The sequence below is a fragment of the Cetorhinus maximus genome, unplaced genomic scaffold (genome assembly GCF_964194155.1).
Source record: "Cetorhinus maximus unplaced genomic scaffold, sCetMax3.hap1.1 HAP1_SCAFFOLD_1360, whole genome shotgun sequence".
Taxonomy (NCBI): Eukaryota; Metazoa; Chordata; class Chondrichthyes; order Lamniformes; family Cetorhinidae; genus Cetorhinus; species Cetorhinus maximus.
Genome location: NW_027597301.1, coordinates 39,143 through 66,758, shown reverse-complemented (window position 1 = coordinate 66,758; position 27,616 = coordinate 39,143). Strand labels below are relative to the sequence as shown.

Here is a 27,616-nt window from a genome sequence, read left to right as displayed (position 1 = left end):
CCGGTGACCTGGAAAGCGGCATTGCCACAGATTGCCAATCCCGCGTCGAGTTGCACCGTCAACTTCCCGACACCTCGCACATTCCTCCCGCCGCCATCTCAGTGTCCTCAGTGATTGAAATGGCGAGGCATGAATGCCAACCGGCTCTTTCCCGGGGCTCCCGCTCGGTAAACCGACTAACTCCTTCTTTGTTTCAATCCGCAGGTCACGACTGGCAGATTTCCTGTCGAACTGCCAACCCTCCGCACAATCACTGAGTGGCTGTTTCCGTGAGAACTACGCAGCCTGTTTGCTCTCGTACTCGGGACTCATTGGTGAGTGGCGGTTCCGACCAGTCTGCCGGAGGGGGGTGGGCATGGATATTTTTTTAATTCTCTGAGTCCAGTGTAAGGCTAGATTTGATTTGATTCTCATCGGGAATATGTTCCTCCCTCCATCTGAGGGCGCGCGGAGAGACCCCAAGAGACTTCGGGTTGCCAACTCCAACTCAACGTATTCCTCGACTTGCCAACCCCAGCTGCCCTGACCCCTCGCTCCGCCATTGGTTGTCCGACATGCCCATGCTTGCCAGGCCCCCACCTTCCCTCAGCCAGTTGTAAAACAAACGGGCTCTTCGTTAACCGATTTTCCAATTCTAGACTCTCAGTCAAACAGCCTTGATACAGCACCCCCAACAACTCCCCCACCGCCTACAAGATTCTTATAATTCATAAGGAGAGGAAAATTAAAACAATGTTCTTTCCTGCCTCACTGATCTCGCTCCTGACTTTTGCTCACAACAGTGTCAAGGAGATTGATCTTTCATTCTTGAAAACTCCTGGTCAATTCCTAGAGAGACTTGAGTACAATGTCCAGGGCTGACGCCTCAGTGCAGTACTGAAGGAACGCTGCTCGTAATGCAAAAGATCCCGTGAACGTGATTTGAAGAAGAGCAGGGGAGTTTTCCAAGTGTCTTGCCAAAATCCATCCCTCGCCCTGAATTAATGTGGTCATTCAGCTCATTTGCTGCTTGTGGGCTCTTGCTTTGAATGACACAGCTGCTGATTTTGCATGTGGTTTCCTGTTTGGTGTGGCTGTGAAGCATTTTGTCATTTGCTGAGGCCATGACACGCGCGCGCACACGCTTTTGGACCAGAAACAGAACTGGACTGGCCATATAAATACTGCAGCTACAGGAGCAGTTCAGGGGCTAGGAATTCTGCAGTGAGTAACTCACCTCCTGACTCCCCAAAGCCTGTCCACCATCTACAATGCCCAAGTCAGGAGTGTGATGGAATACTCCCCACTTGCCTGGATGAATGCAGCTCCCACAACACTCATGAAGCTCAACACCATCCAGGACAAAGCAGTCACTTGATTGGCACCCCATCCACCACCTTAAATATTCACTCCCTCCACCACCGACGCACAGTGGCAGCGATGTGTACCATCTACAAGCTGAACTCACCAAAGCTCCTTCGGCAGCACCTTCCAAACCCGTAACCTCTCCCACCCAGAAGGACAAGGGCAGCAGATAGATGGGGAACACCACCACCTGGAAGTTCCCCTCCAAGCCACTCACCATCCTGACTTGGAAATATATCGCCGTTCCTTCACTGTCACTGGGTCAAAATCCTGGAACTCCCTCCCTAACAGCACTGTGGGTGTACCGACACCACATGGACTGCAGCGGTTCAAGAAGGCAGCTCACCACCACCTTCTCGAGGGCAATTAGGAATGGGCAATAAATGCTGGCCCAGCCAGCAATGCTGAGATCACATGATAAGAATAAAAAAAAAGAATGCAAATATTAATTTCACTATCATTATGAATTCATGATGAGCTGCTACAGAGAAACTGGTTAGTTTCCATTAATCTACTTTTAAAACTGAAGATTTTGGTTCCGTTTGCTACTGAGAGGTTTCTGCTTGATATTTTAGTCTGTGGTTAATCTGCTTAAAATATATCAATGTATTCCAAGCTCCAATATGATTCATCTGCTGATTAGAGCAAGGATGCTCCTTGTAGTGTACACCAGCCACTGTGAATGTTCTACTGTTGTGACTGAAGCTGCTGTACATGGTGCATCTCACTGCGGAAAGGCACCGACGAGAGTCCTGTCTCCCCCACGCGAAAGGGACTGAGCCAGCGCCCTTTCCTCGGAAGGGGAAGACAGCCAGGTCAAATCCTCATTCAGAGCCCTTGCCCCAGGCTGACACTCCCCCAGTGTAGGCATGTGGGAGTGCTGCGCGTGCAGCGCTGTGCTGATGAGGATGCTGTCTTCGCATGAGATGTTAAACTGAGGCCCTGACTGCCCTGTCAGGCGGATGTGCACGTGTCCGTGGGAAGAACAGGGGATCTGTCCCCAGTGCCTACGTCAAATTTATCCCTCGCTCAAGACCACAAAACGGGTTATCTAGTCGTGATCACGTTGCTGCTTGTGGGAATTGCTGGGTGCAAATTGGCTGCTGTGCTTTTTCTACATTACAATAGCGACACCATTTGAAAAAAAAGTACTTTATTGTCTGAAAAATGCCTCGGGGGTGCCCTGAGGATGAGAAAGGTGCTAGATAAATGCAAGCTCGTTTCTTGATACCGTTGCCCTCTATCAGCCAGTCCTAGAGTAGTGCTCCAGGAAGCTTGGCCGGGGGTGGTGATTCATGCAGGATGTCAGAGAAAGGAGAGAAAACCGATGGACAAGAAAGTGAAAAAAGTTTAAAAGTTAAGAAAGGACTTGCATTTATTTTGCGCTTTTCATGATGTCTGAAAACGCTTTACAGCCAAGGAAGCACTTTTGAAGTATCGAGACTGTTGTTATGTTGAAAGCAAAGCAGCCATTTTGTGCACAGCAAGCTCCCACAAACAGCAATGTGATAATGACCAGTTCTTGTGGTGTTAGTCTTTTCTTGTCATGTTGATTGAGTGATAAATATTGGCCGGGACACCAGGGATAGCTCACGCGCTCCCCCCCACCCCTCACCCCACCTCCTCCCCCACCACCAGCACGCCCCACCACTCCCACCCCCACCCCCCACCCCCCTACTCCCCACCCCCCCACTCTTCTTTGAAACAGCGCCATGGGATCTTTTCCACCCGAGCAGGCAGATGGGGCCTGGGATTAACGTCTCACCCAAAAGACGGCACCTCTGACGGTGCAGCACTCCCTCGGCACTGCACTGGAGTGTCGGCCTTGTTTTCTACGCTGAAGCCGTGGGGGTGGGACTTGCAGATTGAACCTCGAGATTCGGAAGGGGGAGTGTTCCCAGCTGAGCCCCAGCTGACAGTTTCAAGACGGGCACTGTCATGTGAAAATCCTTGCCCTTCCTCTGAACGTGTCTCTGACGCCATAAAACCCCACAGATGTGCGGAGCCCACCACTGCCTCCCCTCTGGCCTGTGTGGCAGCTATTCGACCACAAGGGGCTGAATGTGCCCCTGTGCTGCGTGAGGAGACTCCCGCTGGGTCTGATGGGAAAAACCAGGGGATTTGTCTCTCCTGGCCCTACCCCCAACCTGGTCTCCCTGTCACCTCCGTTTCCCAGAGACAGGGCTCCCGAGGCTAACGGAGGTGAGGTGGACCTGGGCCTCTGCTTGCCCATTGCCTCAGGCCCTGCTGGCACTTGGCCAATGGTGGGCAAGTTTGGGTCTTCTCAGGCCTCAAAAAAAAAGACTCGCTTCTCAGGTTGATACTGAAAGGCACCAAAAGTCGAAGCCTAATTGAAAGAAAGTGTTCAAAACTGGCTTTGTGTTGGACACCCTAAGTCCCGTGTAGATCCTGGCGTGAACTGACTGCACTTTCCTTCAGGTTGTCATTTGTCCTTTAATCAGCCCAGTGAATAAAGGACACGTGAAAAGCCTTGTTCAGCAAAAGGGGCTTTAAACGGAATTATTTTTACAAATTCAGGCAAATAATCAGAGAACAGGAGACTTCAAAGACAATGCTATTTCTGCCTGGCTGAGTGTGCACCGGGTGCATTGGAGGGACACAGATGAAAGCATCAATTTCATCCAGGGAAGCAGTGTCAAAATAAATGTCTTGAGTGAGAAATGGCTCCTTTGAAGGTTCCCTGCCTTAAGTTTAATTCGGGGAATATGGCAGACAGAGTGAAATTCCTCTTCATAAAACGATCCTTCAATGCGTTCCCTCGGTTAGCGCCGACCTTTTATTTAAATTGTGTCAGCGATTGGTGTCTTGTTGAGATGTTACATCGAGAAAAGTGCCAGAACCCATGATGCCCCGAATTCCATTTCCTGACATGACCAGCTGACAGACTGGGCAGGAGTATAATAGTGATATTCCAGCTGTTCAATCCTGCCCTGTCACATTGAAGGTATACCCTGTCTGTGAAAAAGGTGCTTTCTTCATTTCATCCCTTGAATGTGGGCATCTTTGGCAAGGTCAGCATTTGTTGCCCATCCTTATGAGTGCCCCTTGAGAAGGTGGTGGTGAGCTGCCTTCTTGAGCCGCTGAGGTCCATGTGGTGTAGGTACACCCACAGTGCTGTTAGGCACTCAAGCCATTTATTTTGACACTGCTTCCCTGGATGAAATTGATGCTTTCATCTGTGTCCCTCCAATGCACCCGGTGCACACTCAGCCAGGCAGAAATAGCAGTGTCTTTGGAGTCTCCTGCTCTGCTGATTATTTGCCTGAATTTGTAAAAATAATTCCGTTTAAAGCCCCTTTTGCTGAACAAGACTTTTCACGTGTCCATTATTCACTGGGCTGAAGGAAAGTGCAGTCAGTTCACGCCAGGATCTACACGGGACTTAGTGTGTCCAACACAAAGCCAGTTTTGAACACTTTCTTTCAATTAGGCTTCGACTTTTGGTGCCTTTCAGTATCAACCTGAGAAGCGAGTCTTTTTTTTTGAGGCCTGAGAAGACCCAAACTTCCAGGATTGTGACCCAGCGACAGTGAAGGAACGGCCAATATATTTCCAAGTCAGGATGGTGAGTGTTTTGGAGGAAAACCCGCGCTGCAGTTGTTCCCATGCATCTTCTGCCCTTGTCCTTCCAGCTGGAAAAACATAACAATTAGGAGCAGGAGTAGGCCATTTGGCCCCTCATGCCTGATCTTCCTATAAGACCATGGCTGATCTGATTGTGGCCTTAACTCCACTTTCCTGCCTGTGCCCCATGACCAAAAATCTGTCTAACTCAGTCCTGAACATTTTCAATGACCCAGCCTCCATTGCTCTCTGGTGTAAGGGTTGTGGGTTTGTAGATGGTACACACTGCTGCCACTGTGTGTCGGTGGTGGAGGGAGTGAATGTTTGAGGTTGTGGATGTGGCTGCTTTGTCCTGGATGGTGTCACGCTACCTGGGTGTTGTTGGAGCTGCACTCACCCAGGCAAGTGGGGAGTATTCCATCACACTCCTGACTTGAATTGAATACAACTTGTACATCTACTGACTTGTATTGAGTACAAAAACAGGGAGTAACGATCGAACTATATTAAATGCTGGTTAAGCCACAGCTGGAATTTTGTGTACAGTTCTGGTCACCACATTACAGGAAGGACATAATTGCTCTGGAGGGAGTACAGAGGAGATTTACAAGAATGTAGCCAGGGCTTGAAAATTATGATGGCCTGAGATAGGGTAGACAGGAAAGACCTGTCTCCCCTAGCTGAGGGGTCGATTACCAGGGGGCACAGATTTAAGGTGATTGGTAGAAGGATTACAGGGGACATGAGGAAAAACTTTTTCACCCAGAGGGTGGTGGGAGTCTGGAATTCACTGCCTAAATCGGTGGTCTACTGCCTGTTTTGGGACCCAAAATTGGAGAAAAAAAACCACTGCAAACTCTAACTAGCTATTCTGAATCCTCAGCAGCCTAACCAGACGCTGTGTTACATTTATTACCATCCCGGGACCAATCCATCTATCAACCAACAAATCTGGTGGGTGACTTGGTCATTATACCACTTTGCCGTTTGTGGGATCTTGCTGTGCAAAAAAATTGGCTGCTGCGTTTCCTACATTGCAACAGCGATTACACTTTAAGTAAGTCCTTCGTGGCCTGTGAAGCGCTTTGGCGGGGGGGGTGTCCTGAGGTTGCGAAAGGCATTGCAGAAACTGTGAGTTATTTCTTCCGAAATCCATTCGGTGACATGTCTCGTTCATTCTGCCTCTCGTCCCCTGCAGGAAGTGACATGACCCCAAACTACATTGACGCAACTGACATTGTGGTGGCTCCATGGTGTACATGCAGCGGCAGTGGAAACCAGAAGGAAGAATGCGACAAGTTCCTGAACTATTTCAAAGTGAATGCCTGCCTCAGTGAGTGTTACAATGCACACGGGCTCAAGTAACATGCTTCTTTGTTGTACTTCTGTTAGGATGTATTTTCAGCTGCAGCCTCCACATGTCCCCGAGGCCCAGGATTACATGAAATATGAAAGCAGCTGGTGGCAGTGCCTGAGGCATTCATCTTTTAACTCATAAATAGCAAGTAAAAATCATTGTAAGCATAATTGTACCTTAATGTCAGTGTCACAGCGATCTTTGATCATTGTTCAAAGGCCTGTGAATTGGACAATGAAAGACTGAGTCTCAGTGTGACAAGGCTGGCATTATCTGTGGCTTCAGTGGGCAGAACGCTTGCCTCCGGGCCAGAATGTCATGGATTCAAGCCCTTCCCCCCCGCCCACTCCTGAGACTTGAGACAATAATTGAGGCTGATGATCCCAGTGGTAACATTGCACTGGTGAAGATGCCATCTTTGGCATGAGCTGTTAAACCGAGACCCCACCTGCTCTCTCAGGGTGAAGGTAAAAGACCCTAAGGCATTGTTTTGAAGAGGAATTAGGGGAGTTCTCCCCATTTGCTTGGCCAATGTTCATCCCTCAATCAACATTGCAAAAAAAAAAACCAGATGATCTGGTCATCACCACATTGTCTGTTTGTGGGAGCTTGCTGTGTGCAAATTGGCTGCCCTGTTTCCCTATATTAGAACAGTGACTACACTTCAAAAGTATTCGCGGATTGGAAACCGATTTGGGATGTGGTGAGGTGGTGAAAGGTGCTATAGAAATGCAAGTTCTTCCCGTCCTTGTGCGCAAGGATAAACTGTAGCGTTTTTCACACTGGGACGGGGGTAGCTTAGGCTGGATTTTGCTGTCAGATTCAAAATGTAAATTGCGCCTGTGGCTCTCTCAATAATCGAGGTCTAGGGACCAAATGGAGGACTGCAACCAAGCTCTTAAGTTCCCACTGAGCCCGAATTTGTTTTTTATTATTTCTTCATGGGATGTGGGTGTCGCTGGCAAGGCCAGCACTTGTTGCCCATCCCTAATTGCCCTTGAACTGAGTGTCTCGCTCGGCCATTTCAGAGGGCAGTTAAGAGTCAACCACATTGCTGTGGGTCTGGAGTCACATGTAGGCCAGACCGGGTAAGGACGGCAGATTTCCTTCCCTAAAGGGCATTCGTGAACCAGATTGGTTTTTACAATAATCGATGACAGATTTGACCATGTGAAGAGCGCAATGCAAATGCACGTTGTTTTGTTGTTGTTGCAAAAGCGATAAAGAGTCTTTCATCAGAAAATGGGCAACCTGTGCGTTTCAGGAAAGCTTCTGTCCGAATTCTGTAAATGGACCAAGTTGGCAAATTGAACATGCAAACCTTTTTGAATGCCTTTCCTCCTTTAATAGGCGTTTTTTTTCTCCCCCCTTTCCTGCTGCAGGAAATGCGATGCAAGCTTTCGGGAATGGTACGGACGTGAATATGTGGAAAACCAGTTTGCCCACTCTGGCCACACTGCTGCTGAAGACGGAGAAGACGATTGAGAGCGCTCAGCCCTCTGACCACATTAAGGAAATCACCACAGCCGACGATGCTAACATTTTCACCATGTGTTCTGACCTGCAGGTACAACCCCTTCTGCCCAAATGCGGAAAGAAGCTTGGCGTGGCACCCTCTGATAACTCGCACATGACCCGCAGGGGGCGGTAATTGACCCAAAGAGGCCAAGTCCATGCAGACCTGAGAGAGGAGGCAGTAATTTGGGATTCCGCCATTGGCTCCAATGCATTCAAGCCTGCGTCCAGATTTCCTGCCCCCTGGCTCTGCAATGCCCTTGCAATTAGAAATGAGGAATTGTTTAATCCCTTCACAGGATGTGGGCGTCGCTGGCTGGGCCAGCCTTTATTGCCCAACACTAATTGCCCTTGAGAAGGTGGGTGGTGAGCTGCCTTCTTGAGCCGCTGCAGTCCATGTGGTGTAGGTACACCCACCGCGCTGTTAGGGAGGGAGTTCCAGGATTTTGACCCGGTCATTTGAAAACACGATTCATAAAATCGTGGAATGATGCAGGAGGTCATTCCATCCATCGACCCAGCACTGGATCTTTCAAAGAGCGATTCACCACTCTCCTGCTCTTTCCCCACAGCCCTGCAAAAATGCTTCCTTTTCAGTATTAATCCAATTTCCTCTCGAAAGTTATTGTTGAAACTGCTTTGCACCAGGGTGGAGTCAGCTTGCATTCTGCTGATGTGCCCCCCCTCTCCCCGTGGTTGAATGGCTGCCTGTGCTCACCGTGCAGAGTCGCATAGTAAGAGCTGAAACACAGCCAGTGGCCGTGAACGTCTACCCCAGTGTCAGTCAGTGCTTTGAGGATGGGGGGAGTGGGGGGAGAGGAAATAAGGAAGGGAGTCTGCCCCATTGTTGCACCTGCCAGTTCCCATGGACGTCACGAGGTCCCTGGCATCAATAGTTGATGCCGCACATTTAGCTTTTACACAACCTGCTCATAAATCTTGGATTCGTTCTTCTGGCAACAGCAGTCTTGGCCAACTTCAATCACACAGCTCCCAGCTATGACCAGGACGTTCCCTGCTCTGATTGAAAGATTTTCTAATGAAATCCTGCCGCGTATATAAGTACCCAGAAATATTGCATCTTGTTACAAAGTCTTTACAGTTCAGAACCAGGCCATTCAGCCCAACAGATCCATACTGGCACTCATGCTTTGTGCTGGGGACTCTTAGCAGTGCTGGCTCTTTCAAAGGGTGATTCGCGAGCAAAATTATGTTCCATAGGTGTTTGTTAGTTGTTCACAGATAGTTTAACAACAGTTACGAATGTAGTATATACCAGATGCATACATGCATATATGAACAGTGTGTGGCCACATTACAACAAGGTCTAGAATATCCTCTACATTTGCACTCAGGGGCAAGCCAATCACAAGGTTTATCGAATTGCAGAATTTGGGGTTTAAATGTGCAATAACAACAAACTTACATTTATATACCACCTTTAACTTGGTGTCCCAAAGAGTTACTGAACAGCATTTGACACCAAGGCAGCAAAGGAGATATTAGATCAGATGACCAAAAGCTTGGTCAAAGAGCTAGGTTTTCAGAAGCAGATTAAAGGACGGAGAGAGAGAGAGAGAGAGAGAGAGAGGCAGAGGGGTTTTGGGAAGGAATTCCAGAGCTTAGGCAGCTGAAGAGACGGTCAGCGATGGTGGAGCGATGGAAATCAGGGGGATGCTCAAGAGGCAAGAATCAGAAGAGTGCAGATATCATGGAGGGTGGTGGGGCTGTCACAGGCTACAGGGATAGGGAGGGCAAGGTCATGGAGGGGTTTGAACTCGAGGATGGGAATTAAAAGATTGAAGCATGACCAGACCGGGAGCCAACATCGCTCAGCAAGTATCGGGTGGGGTGATGATAGACAGTTACAGCTCTCCTTGACATTCTACATCCGTCAACTAAAACCCTCCATCTGAATACGTCTCTGCCGCCAAAACTAGCCACACCCCCCTGGAACGCGCGAATCCTCCCAATAGGGTTGTTTGGGGTGGTAGGGCTCACTCAGTTCCTGTGACCAGACATTCATTCATATTTCTGGTCCTTTAAATTGCAATTTTTCAAGCATTGTTAAAATGTAATCCTCACTGAGACCTGCTCTGTATTTTCCCTTTCATCTAATGCATTTTTATTGCCTCAGTGTAAAAATTGAAAAGCTTCCCTGATTGCAAGTGCTTAAATACACTTGCATCTAATGAGAATGAATGATGGTTAAATGAGTTACAGCCTTTAAGACTCGAATTATCCTGATGTGGATTCAGCTCTTTCTTTGCATTCCGATTATTTACTCTTGTTTATGTTCACTTTAAGACCAAGCGCTCTGAGAGTTTAAGAAATAGGAGCAGCAGAATGGGGCCATTCAGCCCCTCGAGCCTGCTCCGCCATTCAGTCTGATCATGGCTGATCAGCACCACTTGCTAGCCCACCACCGCCCCCACACCCGCCCCGTATATCCCTTCATTCCCTAAGTGCCCAGAAGCCTATCAGCCTCAGCCTCGAACTTACTCAACAACTGGGCACCCACAGCTCTCCGGCGCACGCAGTTCCAATTAATTGTGCGTACGAACTTGTGAAGGAAGATTTAAGTTTCCATTCGGAAAAAGAAAAACCCCACAAAAAACAATTTTCACTTACGTAGCAGCTTTTCCCAGATAGCAAAACGTCCCGAGGCTCCACGCTGTCGGTGGAGCTGATGCGGGGGCTGGGTGTCTGTCACACGCATCTCGTGGGAAGACAGCAGGTAACAAGATCAAGGGGAAAAAACTTCTCCTTTTTAATCATTTCTATTTTTAAGGCTTTTGCTTTAAAAGGTGACATCTGAAGGGTGGGCGTTAGATGCGGCTGGAGGGCCCCAGGTCACGTGGTGCACCCTGTGACTTGGTCTTTCTGGCTGTCCACCTCCAGGCAGAATGTGGTTATGGGCCTTTGTCCAGAGACTGGGTGAGGTGGGGGTTGGGGTCGGGGGTGTGGGTGTAGGGGCAGAGGTGACAAAACCCTTCCCGGAAGATATTCAAGAACCTGCATTTCGGTAGCGCCGTTCGTAACCTCAGCATATTCCAAAGCGCTCGACAGCCAAAGAACTGTCATCACTGTTATCGTATCAGAACACGGCAGCCAACTGGCACAAAGCAAGATCCCACAAACAGCAATGAGATAAGTGACCAGGTAATCCGCTGGTTGAGGGATAAATGCTGGCCAAGACACCTTCTTCTTCAGAATCGCGCCATGGGATCTTTACCGCTCACCTGGGAGGGAAGAAGGGGCCTCAGTTTCATGTCTCATCCAAACAATGCGTCTCCATTGCTGCGGCACTCCCTCAGTACTGACCCTCTGACAGTGCAGCACTCCCTCAGTACTGACCCTCTGACAGTGCAGCACTCCCTCAGTACTGACCCTCTGACAGTGCAGCACTCCCTCAGTACTGACCCTCCGACAGTGCAGCGCTCCCTCAGTACTGACCCTCCGACAGTGCAGCGCTCCCTCACTACTGACCCTCAGACAGTGCAGCACTCCCTCAGCACTGACCCTCCGACAGTGCGGCACTCCCTCAGTACTGACCCTCTGACAGTGCAGCACCCCCTCAGTACTGACCCTCTTACAGTGCAGCACTCCCTCAGTACTGACCCTCTCACAGTGCAGCACTCCCTCAGTACTGACCCTCTGACAGTGCAGCACTCCCTCAGTACTGACCCTCTGACAGTCCGGCACTCCCTCAGTACTGACCCTCTGACAGTGCAGCACTCCCTCAGTACTGACCCTCTTACAGTGCAGCACTCCCTCAGTACTGACCCTCTGACAGTGCGGCACTCCCTCAGTACTGACCCTCTGACAGTGCAGCACTCCCTCAGTACTGACCCTCTTACAGTGCAGCACTCCCTCAGTACTGACCCTCTGAAAGTGCGGCACTCCCTCAGTACTGACCCTCTGACAGTGCGGCACTCCCTCAGTACTGACCCTCCGACAGTGCGGCACACCCTCAGCACTGACCCTCTTACAGTGCAGCACTCCCTCAGTACTGACCTTCTGACAGTGCGGCACTCCCTCAGTACTGACCCTCTGACAGTGCGGCACCCCCTCAGTACTGACCCTCTGACAGTGCAGCACTCCCTCAGTACTGACCCTCTGACAGTGCAGCACTCCCTCAGTACTGACCCTCTGACAGTGCAGCACTCCCTCAGTACTGACCCTCTGACAGTCCGGCACTCCCTCAGTACTGACCCTCTGACAGTGCGGCACTCCCTCAGTACTGACCCTCTGACAGTGCAGCATTCCCTCAGTACTGACCCTCTTACAGTGCGGCACTCCCTCAGTACTGACCCTCTGACAGTGCGGCACTCCCTCAGTACTGACCCTCTGACAGTGCGGCACTCCCTCAGTACTGACCCTCCGACAGTGCGGCACTCCCTCAGTACTGACCCTCTGACAGTGCAGCACTCCCTCAGTACTGACCCTCTTACAGTGCAGCACTCCCTCAGTACTGACCCTCTGACAGTGCGGCACTCCCTCAGTACTGACCCTCCGACAGTGCGGCACTCCCTCAGTACTGACCCTCTGACAGTGCAGCACTCCCTCAGTACTGACCCTCTTACAGTGCAGCACTCCCTCAGTACTGACCCTCTGACAGTGCAGCACTCCCTCAGTACTGACCCTCTGACAGTGCAGCACTCCCACAGTACTGACCCTCTGACAGTGCAGCACTCCCTCAGTACTGACCCTCTGACAGTGCAGCACTCCCTCAGTACTGACCCTCTGATAGTGCAGCGCTCCCTCAGTACTGACCCTCTGACAGTGCAGCGCTCCCTCAGTACTGACCATCTGACAGTGCAGCACTCCCTCAGTACTGACCCTCTGACAGTTCAGCACTCTCTCAGTACTGACCCTCTCACAGTGCGGCACTCCCTCAGTACTGACCCTCTGACAGTGCGGCACTCCCTCAGTACTGACCCTCCGACAGTGCGGCACTCCCTCAGTACTGACCCTCTGACAGTGCAGCACTCCCTCAGTACTGACCCTCTTACAGTGCAGCACTCCCTCAGTACTGACCCTCTGACAGTGCGGCACTCCCTTAGTACTGACCCTCCGACAATGCGGCACTCCCTCAGTACTGACCCTCTGACAGTGCAGTACTCCCTCAGTACTGACCCTCTTACAGTGCAGCACTCCCTCAGTACTGACCCTCTGACAGTGCAGCACTCCCTCAGTACTGACCCTCTGACAGTGCAGCACTCCCTAAGTACTGACCCTCTGACAGTGCAGCACTCCCTCAGTACTGACCCTCTGACAGTGCAGCACTCCCTCAGTACTGACCCTCTGACAGTGCAGCGCTCCCTCAGTACTGACCCTCTGACAGTGCAGCACTCCCTCAGTACTGACCCTCTGACAGTTCAGCACTCTCTAAGTACTGACCCTCTGACAGTGCAGCACTCCCTCAGTACTGACCCTCTGACAGTGCAGCACTCCCTCAGTACTGACCCTCTGACAGTGCAGCACTCCCTCAGTACTGACCCTCTGACAGTGCAGCACTCCCTCAGTACTGACCCTCTGACAGTGCAGCACTCCCTCAGTACTGACCCTCTGATAGTGCAGCACTCCCTCAGTACTGACCCTCTTACAGTGCAGCACTCCCTCAGTACTGACCCTCTGACAGTTCAGCACTCTCTCAGTACTGACCCTCTGACAGTGCAGCACTCCCTCAGTACTGACCCTCTGACAGTGCAGAACTCCCTCAATACTGCCTCTCTGACCAACGCAGGCTACCTTCAGTACTGCACCTCTGACAATACGACTCTCCATCAGTTCGGTCCCCCTGAAAGCACAGCACTCTCTCAGTTCTGACCTTCCGACAGAGCAGTGCTCCCTCAGTACTGACCCTCTGACAATGCAGCACTCCCTCAGTACTGATCCTCTGACAGTGCAGCACTCCCTCAGTACTGACCCTCTGACAGTGCAGCACTCCCTCAGTACTGACCCTCTGACAGTGCAGCACTCCCTCAGTACTGACCCTCTGACAGTGCAGCACTCCCTCAGTACTGACCCTCTGACAGTGCAGCACTCCCTCAGTACTGACCCTCTCACAGTGCAGCACTTCCTCAGTACTGACCCTCTGACGGTGCAGCACTCCCTCAGTACTGACCCTCTGACAATGCAGCACTCCCTCCGTACTGAGCCTCCAAGAGTGCAGCACTCCCTCAGTACTGAGCCTCCAACAGTGCAGCACTCCCTCAGTACTGAGCCTCCGACAGTGCAGCACTCCCTCAGTACTGAGCCTCCGACAGTGCAGCACTCCCTCAGTACTGACCCTCTGACAGTGCAGCACTCCCTCAGTACTGACCCTCTCACAGTGCAGCACTTCCTCAGTACTGACCCTCTGACAGTGCAGCACTCCCTCAGTACTGACCCTCTGACAATGCAGCACTCCCTCCGTACTGAGCCTCCAAGAGTGCAGCACTCCCTCAGTACTGAGCCTCCGACAGTGCAGCACTCCCTCAGTACTGAGCCTCCGACAGTGCAGCACTCCCTCAGTACTGAGCCTCCGACAGTGCAGTGCTCTGACACAGGCTAACACAGTACTGATCTGGTTGGGCATTTATAGCAACCTGGCATTTAAAGCGATCGTTATTATTCTTGGTTGAGCTCACACATTACCAGATTGATTGAAGTCAATGTCAAGTCTTGTCAGGGGATGACCTGAAGTCAAAATCTTTGGTCAAGGGCCACCATTGCTGAACCTTGTGCAGCTGTAAACAGTGGTATTCTCAAAGACACTATCGTGTATCCAATCAGTGAGTAGGTTCTATAAATAGGAGATTTTCATCTGCATCATTGCTGGCACTGAAACTGTGACATTGGCTTTTACTAACTCAAGTCAAAAAAAAATTTCTGATTCATTTCGCTGGAGGGGCTGGAGCAAAATAAATCTCAAAAATAGATCTGTTCTCGGCCCAACATTTAGCAAATCTGCACATCTTCAATCACAGATTCAATCACATAGAGGTTATTTATTCAGAAAGCTGGCTGTTTACACATTTATTTTCAATTCATCATGACGCAACTGACAGAGGAAAGCAACAACAGCAGCAACTTGCATTTATATAGCACCTTTTCTGTGGTAAAACTTGCCATGTGGCTTCGCAAGAGTGTGATGAGACGAACTTTGACACTGAGACACATTAGGAGATACCAAATCGAGTTACCAAATGTTTGGCCAAAGCGAAAGGTCTTAAGGAGAGGCTTTCCTGTAATTTGTTCCCAGGATGTTGCTGGCGCAGCCCATCCCTAATTGCCCCTTGAGAAGGTGGTGGTGAGTTTCCTTCTTGAACCACTGCAGTCCATGTGGTGTAGGTACACCCACAGTGCTGTTAGGGAGGGAGTTCCAGGATTTTGATCCAGCGACAGTGAAGGAACGGCGTTATATTTCCAAGTCAGGATGGTGAGTGGCTCGGAGGGGAACTTCCAGGTGGCGGTGCTCCCAATTATCTGCTGCCCCTGTCTTTCTAGATGTTAGAGGTCGCAGGTTTGGATGGTGCTGTGGAAGGAGGCTTGACAGAGTAGAGTGAGAGATTTAGAGAGGTGGAGGTGGTTTTGGTCAGGGTGAGAGCCGTGGGATTTCCAGAACTTGGGTCCTGGCCAGCTGAAGGCATGGGCGCCAGGAATGGAGGGATTAAAATCAGCATTCCTGAATTGGTAGCGTGAAAGATCTTGGACCTTTATAGGACTGAAGGACGTTACAGAGATAGGGAGGGTTGTAGGGACTGGAGGAGGTTACAATGATAGGGAGGGCTGTAAGGGCTGGAGGAGGTTACAGAGATAGGGAGGGTTGGAGGGGCTGGAGGAGGTTGCAGAGATAGGGAGGGCTGTAAGGGCTGGAGGAGGTTACAGAGATAGGGAGGGCTGTAGGGGCTGGAAGGGGTTACAAAGAAATGGGGGGTTCCAGGAGCGGGAGGAGGTTACAGAAATAGGGAGGGTTGTAGGGGCTGGAGGAGGTTACAGAGATAGGCAGGGTTGTAGGGGCTGGAGAAGGTTACAAAGATAGGGAGGCTTCCTGGGGCTGGAGAAGCTTAGAAAGGTAGTGAGGGTTGTAGGGGCTGGAGGAGGTTACACAGATAGGTAGGGTTGTGACGCTGAAGGAGGTTACAGAGATAGGGAGAGTCGTAGATGCTGGAAGAGGTTACAGAGATAGGGAGGGTTGTAGATGCTGGAGGGGGTTACAGAGATAGGGAGGGTTGTAGGGGCTGGAAGAGGTTACAGAGAATAGGGAGGGTTGTAGTGACTGCAGAAAGCTACAGAGATAGGGAAGATTGTAGGGGCTGGAGGAGGTTACAGGGATAGGGAGGATTGTAGGGGATGGAGGAAGTTACAGAGATACGGAAGATTGTAGGGGCTGGAAGAGGTTACAGGGATAGGGAGGATTGTAGGTGATGGAGGAGGTTACAGAGATAAGGAGGGTCATAGAGGCTGGAGGAGGTTACAGAGATAGGGAGGGTTGTAGATGCTGGAGGAGGTTACAAGATAGCGAGGGGATTCGGGGAGGCTGGAGGAGATTACAGAGATAGAGAGTGTTGTCGGGGTAGGAGGAGGTTACAGAGATAGGGAAGGTTGTAGGGGCTGGAGGAGGTTGCAGAGATGGGGAGGGCGGTTGGGGCTGGAGGAGGTTACAGAGATAGGGAGGGGTTTGGGGGAGCCTGGAGGAGGTTACAGAGATAGGGAGGGTTGTAGGGGCTGGAGGAGGTTACAGAGATAGGGAAGGGTTTGGAGGAGGCTGGAGGACGTTACAGAGATAGGGAGGGTTGTCGGGGCTGGAGGAGGTTACAGAGATAGGGAGGGTTGTAGGGGCTGGAGGAGGTTACAGAGATAGGGAGGGTTGTAGGGGTTGGAGGAGGTTGCAGAGATAGGGAGGTCTGTCTGGGCTGCAGGAGGTTACAGAGATAGGGAGGGGTTTGGGGGAGCCTGGAAGAGGTTACAGAGATAGGGAGGATTGTGAGGCTGGAGGAGGTTACAGAGATAGGAATTTGGAGGAGGCTGGAGGTGGTTACAGAGATAGGGAGGGTTGTAGGGGCTGGAGGAGGTTACAGAGATAGGGAGGGTTGTAGGGGCTGGAGGATGTTACAGAGATAGGGAGGGGTTTGGGGGAGCCTGCAGGAGGTTACAGAGATATGGAGGGTTGTGAGGATGGAGGAGGTTACACAGATAGGGATTTGGAGGAGGCTGGAGGTTGTTACAGAGATAGGGAGGGTTGTAGGGGCTGGAGGAGGTTACAAAGATAGGGAGGGTTGTAGGGGCTGGAGGAGGTTACAGAGATAGGGAGGGTTGTAGGGGCTGGAAGATGTTACGAAGATAGGGAGAGGTGTCGGAGCTGGAGGAGGTTACAGAGATATGGAGGGTTGTAGGGGCTGGAGGAGGTTACAGAGATATGGAGGGTTGTAGGGGCTGGAAGAGGTTACAGAGATCGGGAGGGTTGTAGGGGCTGGAGGAGGTTACAGAGATGGGGAGGGGTTTGAGGCAGCCTAGAGGATGTTACAGAGATAGGGAGAGGTGTAGGGGCTGGAGGAGGTTACAGAGATATGGAGGGTTTTAGGGGCTGGAGTAGGTTACAGAGATATGGAGGGTTGTAGGGGCTGGAAGAGGTTACAGAGATAGGGAGGGGCGTAGGGTCTGGAGGAGGTTACAGAGATAGGGAGAATTGTAGGGACTGGAGGAGGTTGCAGAGATAGGGAAGGTTGTAGGGACTGGAGGAGGTTACAGTGATAGGGAATGTTGTAGGGACTGGAGGAGGTTACAGAGATAGGGAGGGTTGTCGGGGTTGGAGGAGGTTGCAGAGATATGGCGGGTTGTAGGGGCTGGAGGAGGTTACAGAGAAAGGGAGGGGTTTGGGGGAGCCTGCAGGAGGTTACAGAGATATGGAGGGTTGTGAGGCTGGAGGAGGTTACAGAGATAGGGAGGGTTGTAGGGGCTGGAGGAGGTTACAGAGATAGGGAGGGTTGTAGGGGCTGGTAGAGGTTACAGAGATAGGGAGAGTTGTAGGGGCTGGAAGAGGTTACAGAAAATAGGGAGGGTTGTAGTGACTGGACGAGGTTACAGAGATAGGGGGTGTTGTAGGGACTGGAGGAGGTTACAGAGATAGGGAGGCTTTTAGGGACTGGAGGAGGTTGCAGAGATAGGGAGGGTTGTAGGAACTGGACGAGGTTACAGAGATAGGGGGTGTTGTAGGGACTGGAGGAGGTTACAGAGATAGGGAGAGTTGTAGGGACTGGAGGAGGTTGCAGAGATAGGGAGGGTTGTAGGGACTGGACGAGGTTACAGAGATAGGGTGTGTTGTAGGGACTGGAGGAGGTTACAGAGATAGGGAGGGTTGTAGGGACTATAGGAGTTTACAGAGATAGGGAGGGTTGTGAGGATGGAGGAGGTTACAGAGATAGGGAGGGTTGTAGGGACTGGAGGAGGTTACAGAGATAGGGAGGGTTGTTGGGGCTGGAGGAGGTTACAGAGATAGGGAGGGGTGTAGGGGCTGGAGGAGGTTACAGAGATAGGGAGGGGTGTTGGTGCTGGAGGAGATTACAGAGTTAGGGAGGGGTTTGGGGGAGCCTAGAGGAGGTTACAGAGATAGGGAGGGTCGTTGGGGCTTGAGGAGGTTACAGAGATAGGGAGGGTTGTTGGGGCTGGAGGAAGTTACAGAGATAGGGAGGGTTGTTGAGGCTGGAGGAGGTTACAGAGATAAGGAGGGGTGTAGGGGCTGGAGGAGGTTACAGAGATAGGGAGGGTTGTTGGGGCTGGAGGAGGTTACAGAGATAGGAAGGAGTGTAGGGGCTGGAGGAGGTTACAGAGATAGGGAGGGTTGTTGGGGCTGGAGGAGGTTACAGAGATAGGGTGGGGTGTAGGTGCTGGAGGAGGTTACAGAGATAGGGAGGGTTGTTGAAGCTGGAGGAGGTTACAGAGATAGGGAGGATTGTAGGGGCTGGAGGAGGTTACAGAGATAGGGAGGGGTGTAGGGGCTGGAGGAGGTTACAGAGATAGGGAGGGGTGTAGGGGCTGGAGGAGGTTACAGAGATAGGGAGGGTTGTTGAAGCTGGAGGAGGTTACAGAGATAGGGAGGATTGTAGGGGCTGGAGGAGGTTACAGAGATAGGGAGGGGTGTAGGGGCTGGAGGAGGTTACAGAGATAGGGAGGGGTGTAGGGGCTGGAGGAGGTTACAGAGATAGGGAGGGGTGTAGGGGCTGGAGGAGGTTACAGAGATAGGGAGGGTTGTAGGAACTGGAGGAGGTTACAGAGATAGGGAGGGTTGTTGGGGCTGGAGGAGGTTACAGAGATAGGGAGGGGTGTAGGGGCTGGAGGAGGTTACAGAGATAGGGAGGGTTGTTGGGGCTGGAGGAGGTTACAGAGATAGGGAGGTGTTTGGGAGACGCCAGGCATGATGGTGGGGGTGGTGGTGTCAAGGCCAAGGGGTGAATTGAACAAAAGATGCTAATTTTAAAAGCAAATCCAAGCAGCAGAGAAAGGATTGAATGAGTCAGAACGGAAGGAGGATGAAGATATTGGAGTTGTTAAATTAGCCGACAGAGCAGTACAGTGACAACTCGTGCTTTATTTGTTCAGTTGGCCAACGTGCGGTTTTAGCTGAGAGTGACGCTGGGAGACACTTGATGAACGAGGCTGGAGACTGAGACAATGAGATCCTGACGAGGATATTTTCTTTCGCTCAACACATCATTTATTTGCAAAAAAAAAAGGAAATGAACAGTGTAATGCTTTTCATGTGCGATGCTGGTACACTTGACCAGGCTGTCAAATCACCGTGTCATGTGAGGAGAGATTATTAATAACACTGGTAGCAGAATTATGTATGCCATAACTCACTCTGGAGCTGAAACACCTTCTGAGTGGGACTGCACAAAGTGCCTCTTGTAGCTGGCAATGAATCCATGGTTTCAGTTCCTGGCACACACACAGAAGAAAGGTAGCAGTTTGTGGCTGTATTTCAAGCACATTGGGGGATCAGACTGGCAGCTCATTGAATACCACACAATCCCTCGATGTCAAGTGTATGTTTTTGAGTGGAGATTTATGCGTTAAACACCGAAAACACATTTGTTTCAAAAATGCCTGCATCCTAAAAGCCTGAGCATCAACTGCGCTTTCTAAATGTCATGGGTACCAGCTACCGCTCTGTGGGCAGCAACTCGCCTTCGCGTCAGAAACTCGCGAATTCCAGCCTCACTCTAGACGCTCGGGCTCCCTCAACCAGGCTGACACCCCAGGGCAGCACCCGAGGAGACGCTGCGCAGCTGGAGATGCCATCCCCAGGACTAATATTTAAAGCGAGGCTCCGTCTGCTTGCTCAGGTCTGCCTGATTATCCCGGCCAATACCGATGCCTCAACCAGCACCGCCTTTTAAAAAAAAAACGCATCAATCGGTTATCGTCGCATTGCTTTTTTCGTGGGATCTTGCTGTGCACAAATAGGCTGCCATGTTTCCTGCATTACAATATTGACTCCATTTTGATGGGCTGAATGTCCCTCTCCTGTGATTTCTATGGGTGATGGGTTGTTTTTCAGAACATCCTTCCGTCAGAGTGCAGGTCTCCTGTACTGAGTACTGGTGCCTTCTGATAACGCAGCCTAATGCAGTTAAGACCACTGATTGAGAATAAATGAAGCTGCCAATGCTAATGGGTAATTGTTATTGACAATTGTTAATTGATAATGGATACTGAATCTGTGCTTGAAGGTAAATGCTGCATGTGATGGAGTGTAAAACCCCTTAGACAGTTACCTGCAATTGGTGGTCAGAGCTCTGCATTGAAGATTCCCCCCACACAAAAAAGTCAATGTAACATAGATACATTCCCCAGGGGGAGATCCAGGTGAGGGTCAAGCCAAGCTTTGTCGGTCAAAGAGATGTTGGGACAATAATACAAAGTGATTTCATGATATCTTGAAGCCGATGGGTCAGCAGACAGAAAACACCACGCAAATCAGATCAAAGAACGCAAGAGGTAGGAGAAGGAGTAGGACCATACAACTGGTCAGACCTGCTCTGTCATTCAATATGATAAAATGGCTGATCTTGGGCTTCAGTTCCACTTTCTTTCTTGCTCCCCAAATCCCTTGATTCCCTGAATGATCAAAAATCTGACAATCTCACTCAATGATGCAATTCCAAAGATTCCTAACCCACTGAGTGAAGAACTCTCCCCATTTCAGTCCTAAATGATCGGCCCCTTATCCCGAGACTGTGCTTCCCCGTTTTCTAGATTCCCCGTCCAGAGGAAACAACCTCTGAGTCTACCCTGTCAAGCCCCTACCGAATCTCGAATGTTTCAGTGAGATCGCCTCTCATTCTTCTAAACTCCATATAGACCCAATTTACTCAACCCCTCATCAGAGGACAAAATTCTCAACCCAGGTACCAGCGGAAAACCTTCCCTGTACTGTCTCCAATGCAAGTATATCCTTCCTTAAATATGGTGACCAAAACTGTGCACAGTACTTCAGGCGTGGTCTCACCAGGTGCCTGGCTTCAGCTGAATACAATAGCGGTAGGACGGGACTGGGAGTGAGATAGCGAGGTCCCAGAGATGAAGATAGGTGGCTCAGCGTGGGAGACGGGTTCCACGCAACTTTTGTTTGTGTTCCCCAATTTTGCAGCCAAAGTTGAATCAAACTTGATCACAATCATATTTTCACCGCAGTCAATGTGGCTAATATGTACAGGAGTGTTCCTTCTCCCAGCTTTGAGTTGTTGCTCCGTATTTTAAGAGTCATTCTGGATTGCGCAGCTTGGTGACATTCCTTTCTGTTGATTACGATCTCCTTCACAACAGAAATTGGATCGTTAATCACCATGGTGCGACAATGAGAACTTGTTCTTCTTCATGGTAACATGAATGCCTAAAAACATCCTAAAAAGGCGCAATCAAAAAAAAAGACAGAAGCAGAGCCCCTGTTGTGCTTTGCACTCAGAATTACACCTGCTTAACTGTAGGTAGCCATGACTGAACAACTTTATTCACACCTCTCCAACAGAGAGGACAGCAGAGAGGGCTGTACGCTCCGCAAAAGAGGAACTGATAAATGACTGAAAGCTCGGTGGGTGTTAAGGAGGGTCTTAAAGGAAGAGAGAGGCAGAGAGGTTCAGGGAGGTATCTCCAGAGCTTTGGGTCAAAGTCAGAATGTACGCCATGAGCACAGTGATCCTGACTGAATGGGGCTTGTGAGGGACAGGATATGGGCAACAGAGCTTTGGAGGAGCTGAAGTTTACAGAAGGTGGGAGAGTGGACAAGGAGGGCACTGGACTAGTCAAACCTGGAGGCGACAGAAGGACAAATGAGGGTTTCAGTGGTTGGTGGGCTGAGGCAAGGGCAGAGGCAGACGACGTTATGGACAGGAGAGCTGGGAGGTGTTTGTAGTGGAGACAGTGTGGATCAGATGTTTCAAAGTAATTTCAGTTTGCATTCATTGGGACAAGAAAGATGTTTCTTCATGAATTGTCAATCGACTTTGGTCAGTTCTTGCTTCTCAGTCAGAAGATTGTGGTTTGAAGCTCCAAGCCTCGAGCGCCTACCCTAACCCATTCTGCAATTCACAAGGATTATAATGATGACATTCACACCACCATGAGGATTGCACACATACGAGGGATGATGTCCCTAATAGTTGTTCACAACTCGGGATGGTTGGGATCGGAAACTTCTGACAATTAGAAATAACAGCTTCATTACAATATGCTAATTAAAGTTAAATGCCGACACCAGGAATGTCACCTCTTTGACGCCGTTCTTCAGACACTGTCCTGCTGACGTAGTCAGAGAAGGCTTACCAGAAGATTTCCAGATACACAAAAGCTTACATCTCAATGGAGGACACCTATATTTGGAGTCAGGTGATCAGTTTCTCCAGACTTAGCCAGCGGAGCCTGGGTCAATCAAATCAAATGTATTTCAAAGGTAGAGGCAACTGGCCCTAGGTGGACAATGAGAATGCTGCTCGCCAGCGATCTCAGGAAGTTAGATCTGGGGCTTAATGACCTTAACAAGGCAAGACAGAAAGAAGCAGAACATAATCCTTCCCTATCCTATCGATGAGGACCCAATGCGCTGGACTGCACACATAGTGGTCACATTACCAAGTTACCATTGAAAAAGAAACACTTGCATTTTTATATTACTTGTCACAACATCACGACACCCCAAAGTGCTTTACAGGCAATTGCGTAGTTTTTGAAGTACAGTCACTGTTGTAATGTAGGAAATACTTCAGCCAATTTGCACACAGCAAGCTCCCACCAACATCAAAGAGGCAATCTGTTTTTGCCGATGTTCACTGAAGGATAAATACTGGGTCGGCCAACTCCCCTGCTCATCTCTCGAAATAGTGATCTTTTATGTCTGCTTCAGGGGGATAAGCAGGGCCTTGGTTTAACGTCTCACTCGAAAGATAGCGCCTCTGATAGTGCTGCACTCTGACAGTACTGCTCTGGTAGTGTTAACCTCAATTTTGAGCTCAAGTCTCTGCAATGGAAATTGAAAGCACAACCTCCTGGCTCAAGAGTGAGAGTGTTGCCCATTGAGCCACGGCTGATACTGCAAAGCATGCTGATACATGCCTGTGTGGGTACAGGAAGAAGTGGTGGCTGAATTCATTAATTTGCCCTGGAGACTGTTGGTAGCCAGACAAAAGATTGATGAGTGTTTTTGTGAACACAGTGCTCACACAAAAGAAAGTGGAGGCTTACCAAATGTGCTGACCTACTTGAGAAACTCACTTCATTTACATATCAAAAGCGAGTTGTGCGACCTTATCACTAGTTTTTAAAGTCTTCTCCTGCTTGCAGCCAAGGTCAGTCATTTCTTTAGGGATTTAAACAACTTTTCACATGTAAATGTGAGGCTTGATCTTCACAAAGGAAGCAAGCTGAACAAACCTAAGCTGTGCTGTACGTAAATATATAAAAACAAAAAACTACTGCGGATGCTGGAAATCCAAAACAAAAACAGGATTACCTGGAAAAACTCAGCAGGTCTGGCAGCATCGGTGGAGAAGAAAAGAGTTGACGTTTCGAGTCCACATGACCCTTCAACAGAACTGAGTGTAGTTAGGAGAGGGGTGAAATATAAGCTGGTTTAAGGTGGGGGACGGGGGGGAGAGAGAAGTTGAGGGTGGGGTGATTGTGGGGAAAAGCAAGCAGTGATAGGAGCAGATAATCAAAAGATGTCACAGACAAAAGGATCAAAGAGGTGTTGAAGGTGGTGATATTATCTAAGAAAATGTGCTAATTAAGAATGGATGGCAGGACACTCAAGGTACAGCTCTAGTGGGGGTGGGGTGGAAAGACTGACAAAGTATTAGTTGTAGATTTAAAAATAATGGAAATAGGTGGGAAAAGAAAAATCTATATAAATTATTGAAAAAAACCAAAAAGGGAGGGGGGAGAAACGGGGTGGGGATGGGGGGTGGGAGTTTAAGATCTAAAGTTGTTGAATTCAATATTCAGCCCGGAAGGCTGTAAAGTGTCTAGTCGGAAGATGAGGTGCTGTTCCTCCAGTTTGCGTTGGGCTTCACTGGAACAATGCAGCAAGCCAAGGACAGACATGTGGGCAAGAGAGCAGGGTGGAGTGAAAATGGCAAGCGACAGGGAGGTTTGGGTCTTTCTTGCGGACAGACCGCGGGTGTTCTGCAAAATGTGGACTCGAAACGTCAACCCTTTTCTCCACCGATGCTGCCAGACCTGCTGAGTTTTTCCAGGTAATTCTGTTTCTGTGCTGTACATGTTATTTGAGACCCTTATTTTTAGCTATAGATAGGATCATTATTGTTTGGCATTCTGTTCCCCAGAGAGCAGGGGAGGCTGGGTCATTGAATATATTCAAGGCTGAGTTAGGCAGATTTTGATTGATAAGGGAGTCAAAGGTTGTTGGGGGACAGTGAAGTTAAGGCCACAACCAGACCAGCCAGGATCCTATTGAATGGCTGAGCAGGTTCGAGGGGCCGAATGGCCAAGCCCTGTGCCAATTTCTTAGACGGCCAGAGCTTATGTTCATGTATGGGGAGGACCTGAAAAGTGGGGCAGAAGCAAATAACTTTAAAAGAAATGGAGCCAACAAAAACCAAATGGTTGAGTAATACACAGATCTTACTGAACGGCAGAGCAAGCTCGATGGGCTGAATGGCCTACTCCTGCTCCAATTTCTTATGATCCAATGACCTTATAACCGATAACTGAAGGGGAAGGCGAGTGGAGGTAGAGCAATGGTCTGAAGATTTTGTTTTGTGTGTTTATACGATAGATGATTTGATGATTAACTTGTCTTCTTGCCACAGGAAAATGGACCAAAGTTCAACACTTCCAAAGAACAGAGTCTCTGCCTTCCTGAGGTACATTTCATTTTTGACATGAGCTTTACACGAGCCACGATCCTCTCCGAGCAGGAAAGTGTAATGAGATTGTTTGGCGCAGGAGGAGGGAGCCCTTTGATGAGCACAGCTCACGGGCTCCACCTCCAGTGAGTGGCCTTCAGCCTGGGAGCCATTTCCAGCATCCAACCACAACGACCCCACTGGTTTGAGGTGGATGGAAAGTAGAGCTCCTTTCAACTGCCAGACCAGTGAGTGCGGCCCTCTACATCAATGCTGTGGCCCAGACCGCTCAGCAACAACTTGAATTTATATAGCACCTTCAATGTAGCTAAATGTCCCCAGGGGTCTCACAGGATGGTTGCTATTCAAAGTTGGCCAGTGAGTGACACAAGGAGATATTAGAGCAGGTGACCAAAGGTTTGGTCCAAGAGGTAGGTTCTAAGGAAGATTTGAAAGGAGCAGAGGCGGGTGGAGAGATGGAGAGGTTTAAGGAGGAAATTCCAGAGCTGAGGGCCCACGCAGCTAAAGGCATGGCCGCCAATGGTGCAGCGATTAAAATCGGGGATGGGAAAGAGGCCAGAGTTGGCCGAACGCCACATCTTTGGAGGGTTGTTCGCCTGGAGGAGGTTGCAGAGGTAGGGAGAGGCCGTGAGGTCACAGGGGGGTTTGAAAACAGGGATGTGAATCAAGCATGTGACAAGCTGCCCAGCAGAGTGTGATATCAAGAGAGAGGGAGTATAAACAGTTACTAACTGCAAAATTTGATGAAGAAAGACTAGCGAGTGGCACTCTTTTCCTCTTTCAGGCACAAGCTCCTGCACTGAACAAGGACAAGATTAAAGACATGGATCAAATGCCAAGCTACACAGATCCAAGGAATGGGCACTCCTTCGGTGCACGCGTCCGTGCCAGTGAGGCATGGGTAGCAATTTCCTTTTATATCCTAACAACCCTGACGTCATAGGAGCCTCACGGAGCCCTCGAAGAATGTCCACATCCATCCTACTTAATTGAAAAATGATACCCCATGTGGAGATAATACAAATATAATTGGTTGAATTTTAAGGGAGAAAGTGCAAGGGAAAGTTGTGATTGCTTTGGTACAAATGTGTTAACAACAAAAAAAAAAGTCTTGGTTCTCCAAAGCGTAGGCTTTTCATGGACACGATGCTGTGAACAGGCTGGGGCCTTGCTTCCTTGGACAAGAAAAAGTGCGACTGCCTCTTGAAGCCTCGCTGTATGCCAGGTCCCCAGCAGCGGGCTGCTTATTAGACTTGAGTAGCCAGTCAGGCTTAAGCAAAGCCTTCCGAAATTGGATCACCGTACATTCCTCACCTGACGGTCAAGGCCGGAGGACAGGATTCCAACTGGGCGACATGGCTGCAGTGATTAATGGTTGTATAAGACCACTTCTCTGTTTTATTGTATGTACGTTTTATCCCCACTCCCCTCCCCCTAACCCACCCGCTGTTCTTGGAGTTGAGGAGAGATACTGGTGTGTTGAAACTCCCGCTCTTTTCTACGCTCAATATCATTTATACCCAAGGGAGTGTACAAGTTCTGTTTACGTGTGAAAAATGTTTCCTCTTTTGTTCTGAACTTTCTAGGAGTGTGTTTCATGCAGTAATAGATGTCTACCCAGCTTGCATTGCTTCTGCGAGCTGTCTGTGGAATTATACCGTCATTGTATAGTGTATTATTTCAAGAACATAAACAGGAATATATCTCTACTAAGGAAACGACTTGGAATTCATCTGTTATTTTCTTTCTTATTTCTCATGTTGGCTGAAGTAGAATGTAAAGACAAAGATGATATTTTGAGAGAGGAAGTTGAATAAAGAATGTCAGCTTCAGGCAGCTCTTGAAAAACTATTTCATGGTGGGTACCCTGCAGGACAAGGGCTATATGACCTGAGTGCTAAATCCAAACTCTATATACTTGCACTGAAAGTGGGAGGGAGAAGCTCAGCATCTTCTTGAGTAAAAGACTAGATCGTATTCTGGGCTCCTGGTTGTCAGAGAAACCCCCAAGTTTGGTTGTGAAGAAGACACTGAGACGAGGATGCTTTACTAAAGACTGTTTCGTGCTTGTCACAGAGCTTGCTTCTCCACTCGAACACCGGACACCCAGTGCTGGCTGGCTCTTCTTTGTATACATATTGAATATAATTAACTAATCAATACCCGACACCTCTTCAGCTCATTACCTTCAACTCCTGAGTATTTAACATCCATCAAACAGAGCCTATTAGATACAAACACTGGTAGCTTTCAATTATTTACTAAATGTTAACTTGCTGATCACACTTACTAGTTCTAAACTGTTCCCTGAATGAGGCAACCTTCTAAAACGCAGGTGGTGCCCAATGATCAGTGACAGAAACATGAGGAACAGGAGGAGGCCATTCAGCCCCTCGAACCTGCTCCGCCATTCAATCAGATCATGGCTGATCTGTATCTCAATTCC

General features: G+C 49.5%; 1 protein-coding gene across 1 annotated transcript in view; it reads left to right on the top strand.

Moving 5' to 3' along the window:
• Window positions 1-26,888, top strand: part of LOC144676114 (GDNF family receptor alpha-2-like) — a 40,694-nt gene extending 13,806 nt beyond the window's left edge. Inside the window, exons 3-7 of the mRNA XM_078536621.1 lie at window positions 205-314; window positions 6,128-6,262; window positions 7,669-7,853; window positions 25,114-25,167; window positions 25,955-26,888. Of these exons, the coding sequence (XP_078392747.1) occupies window positions 205-314; window positions 6,128-6,262; window positions 7,669-7,853; window positions 25,114-25,167; window positions 25,955-26,113 (643 nt within the window). The 3' untranslated portion in view covers window positions 26,114-26,888. The remainder of the gene's footprint in view (window positions 1-204; window positions 315-6,127; window positions 6,263-7,668; window positions 7,854-25,113; window positions 25,168-25,954) is intronic.
• Window positions 26,889-27,616: the final 728 nt, after the last annotated feature.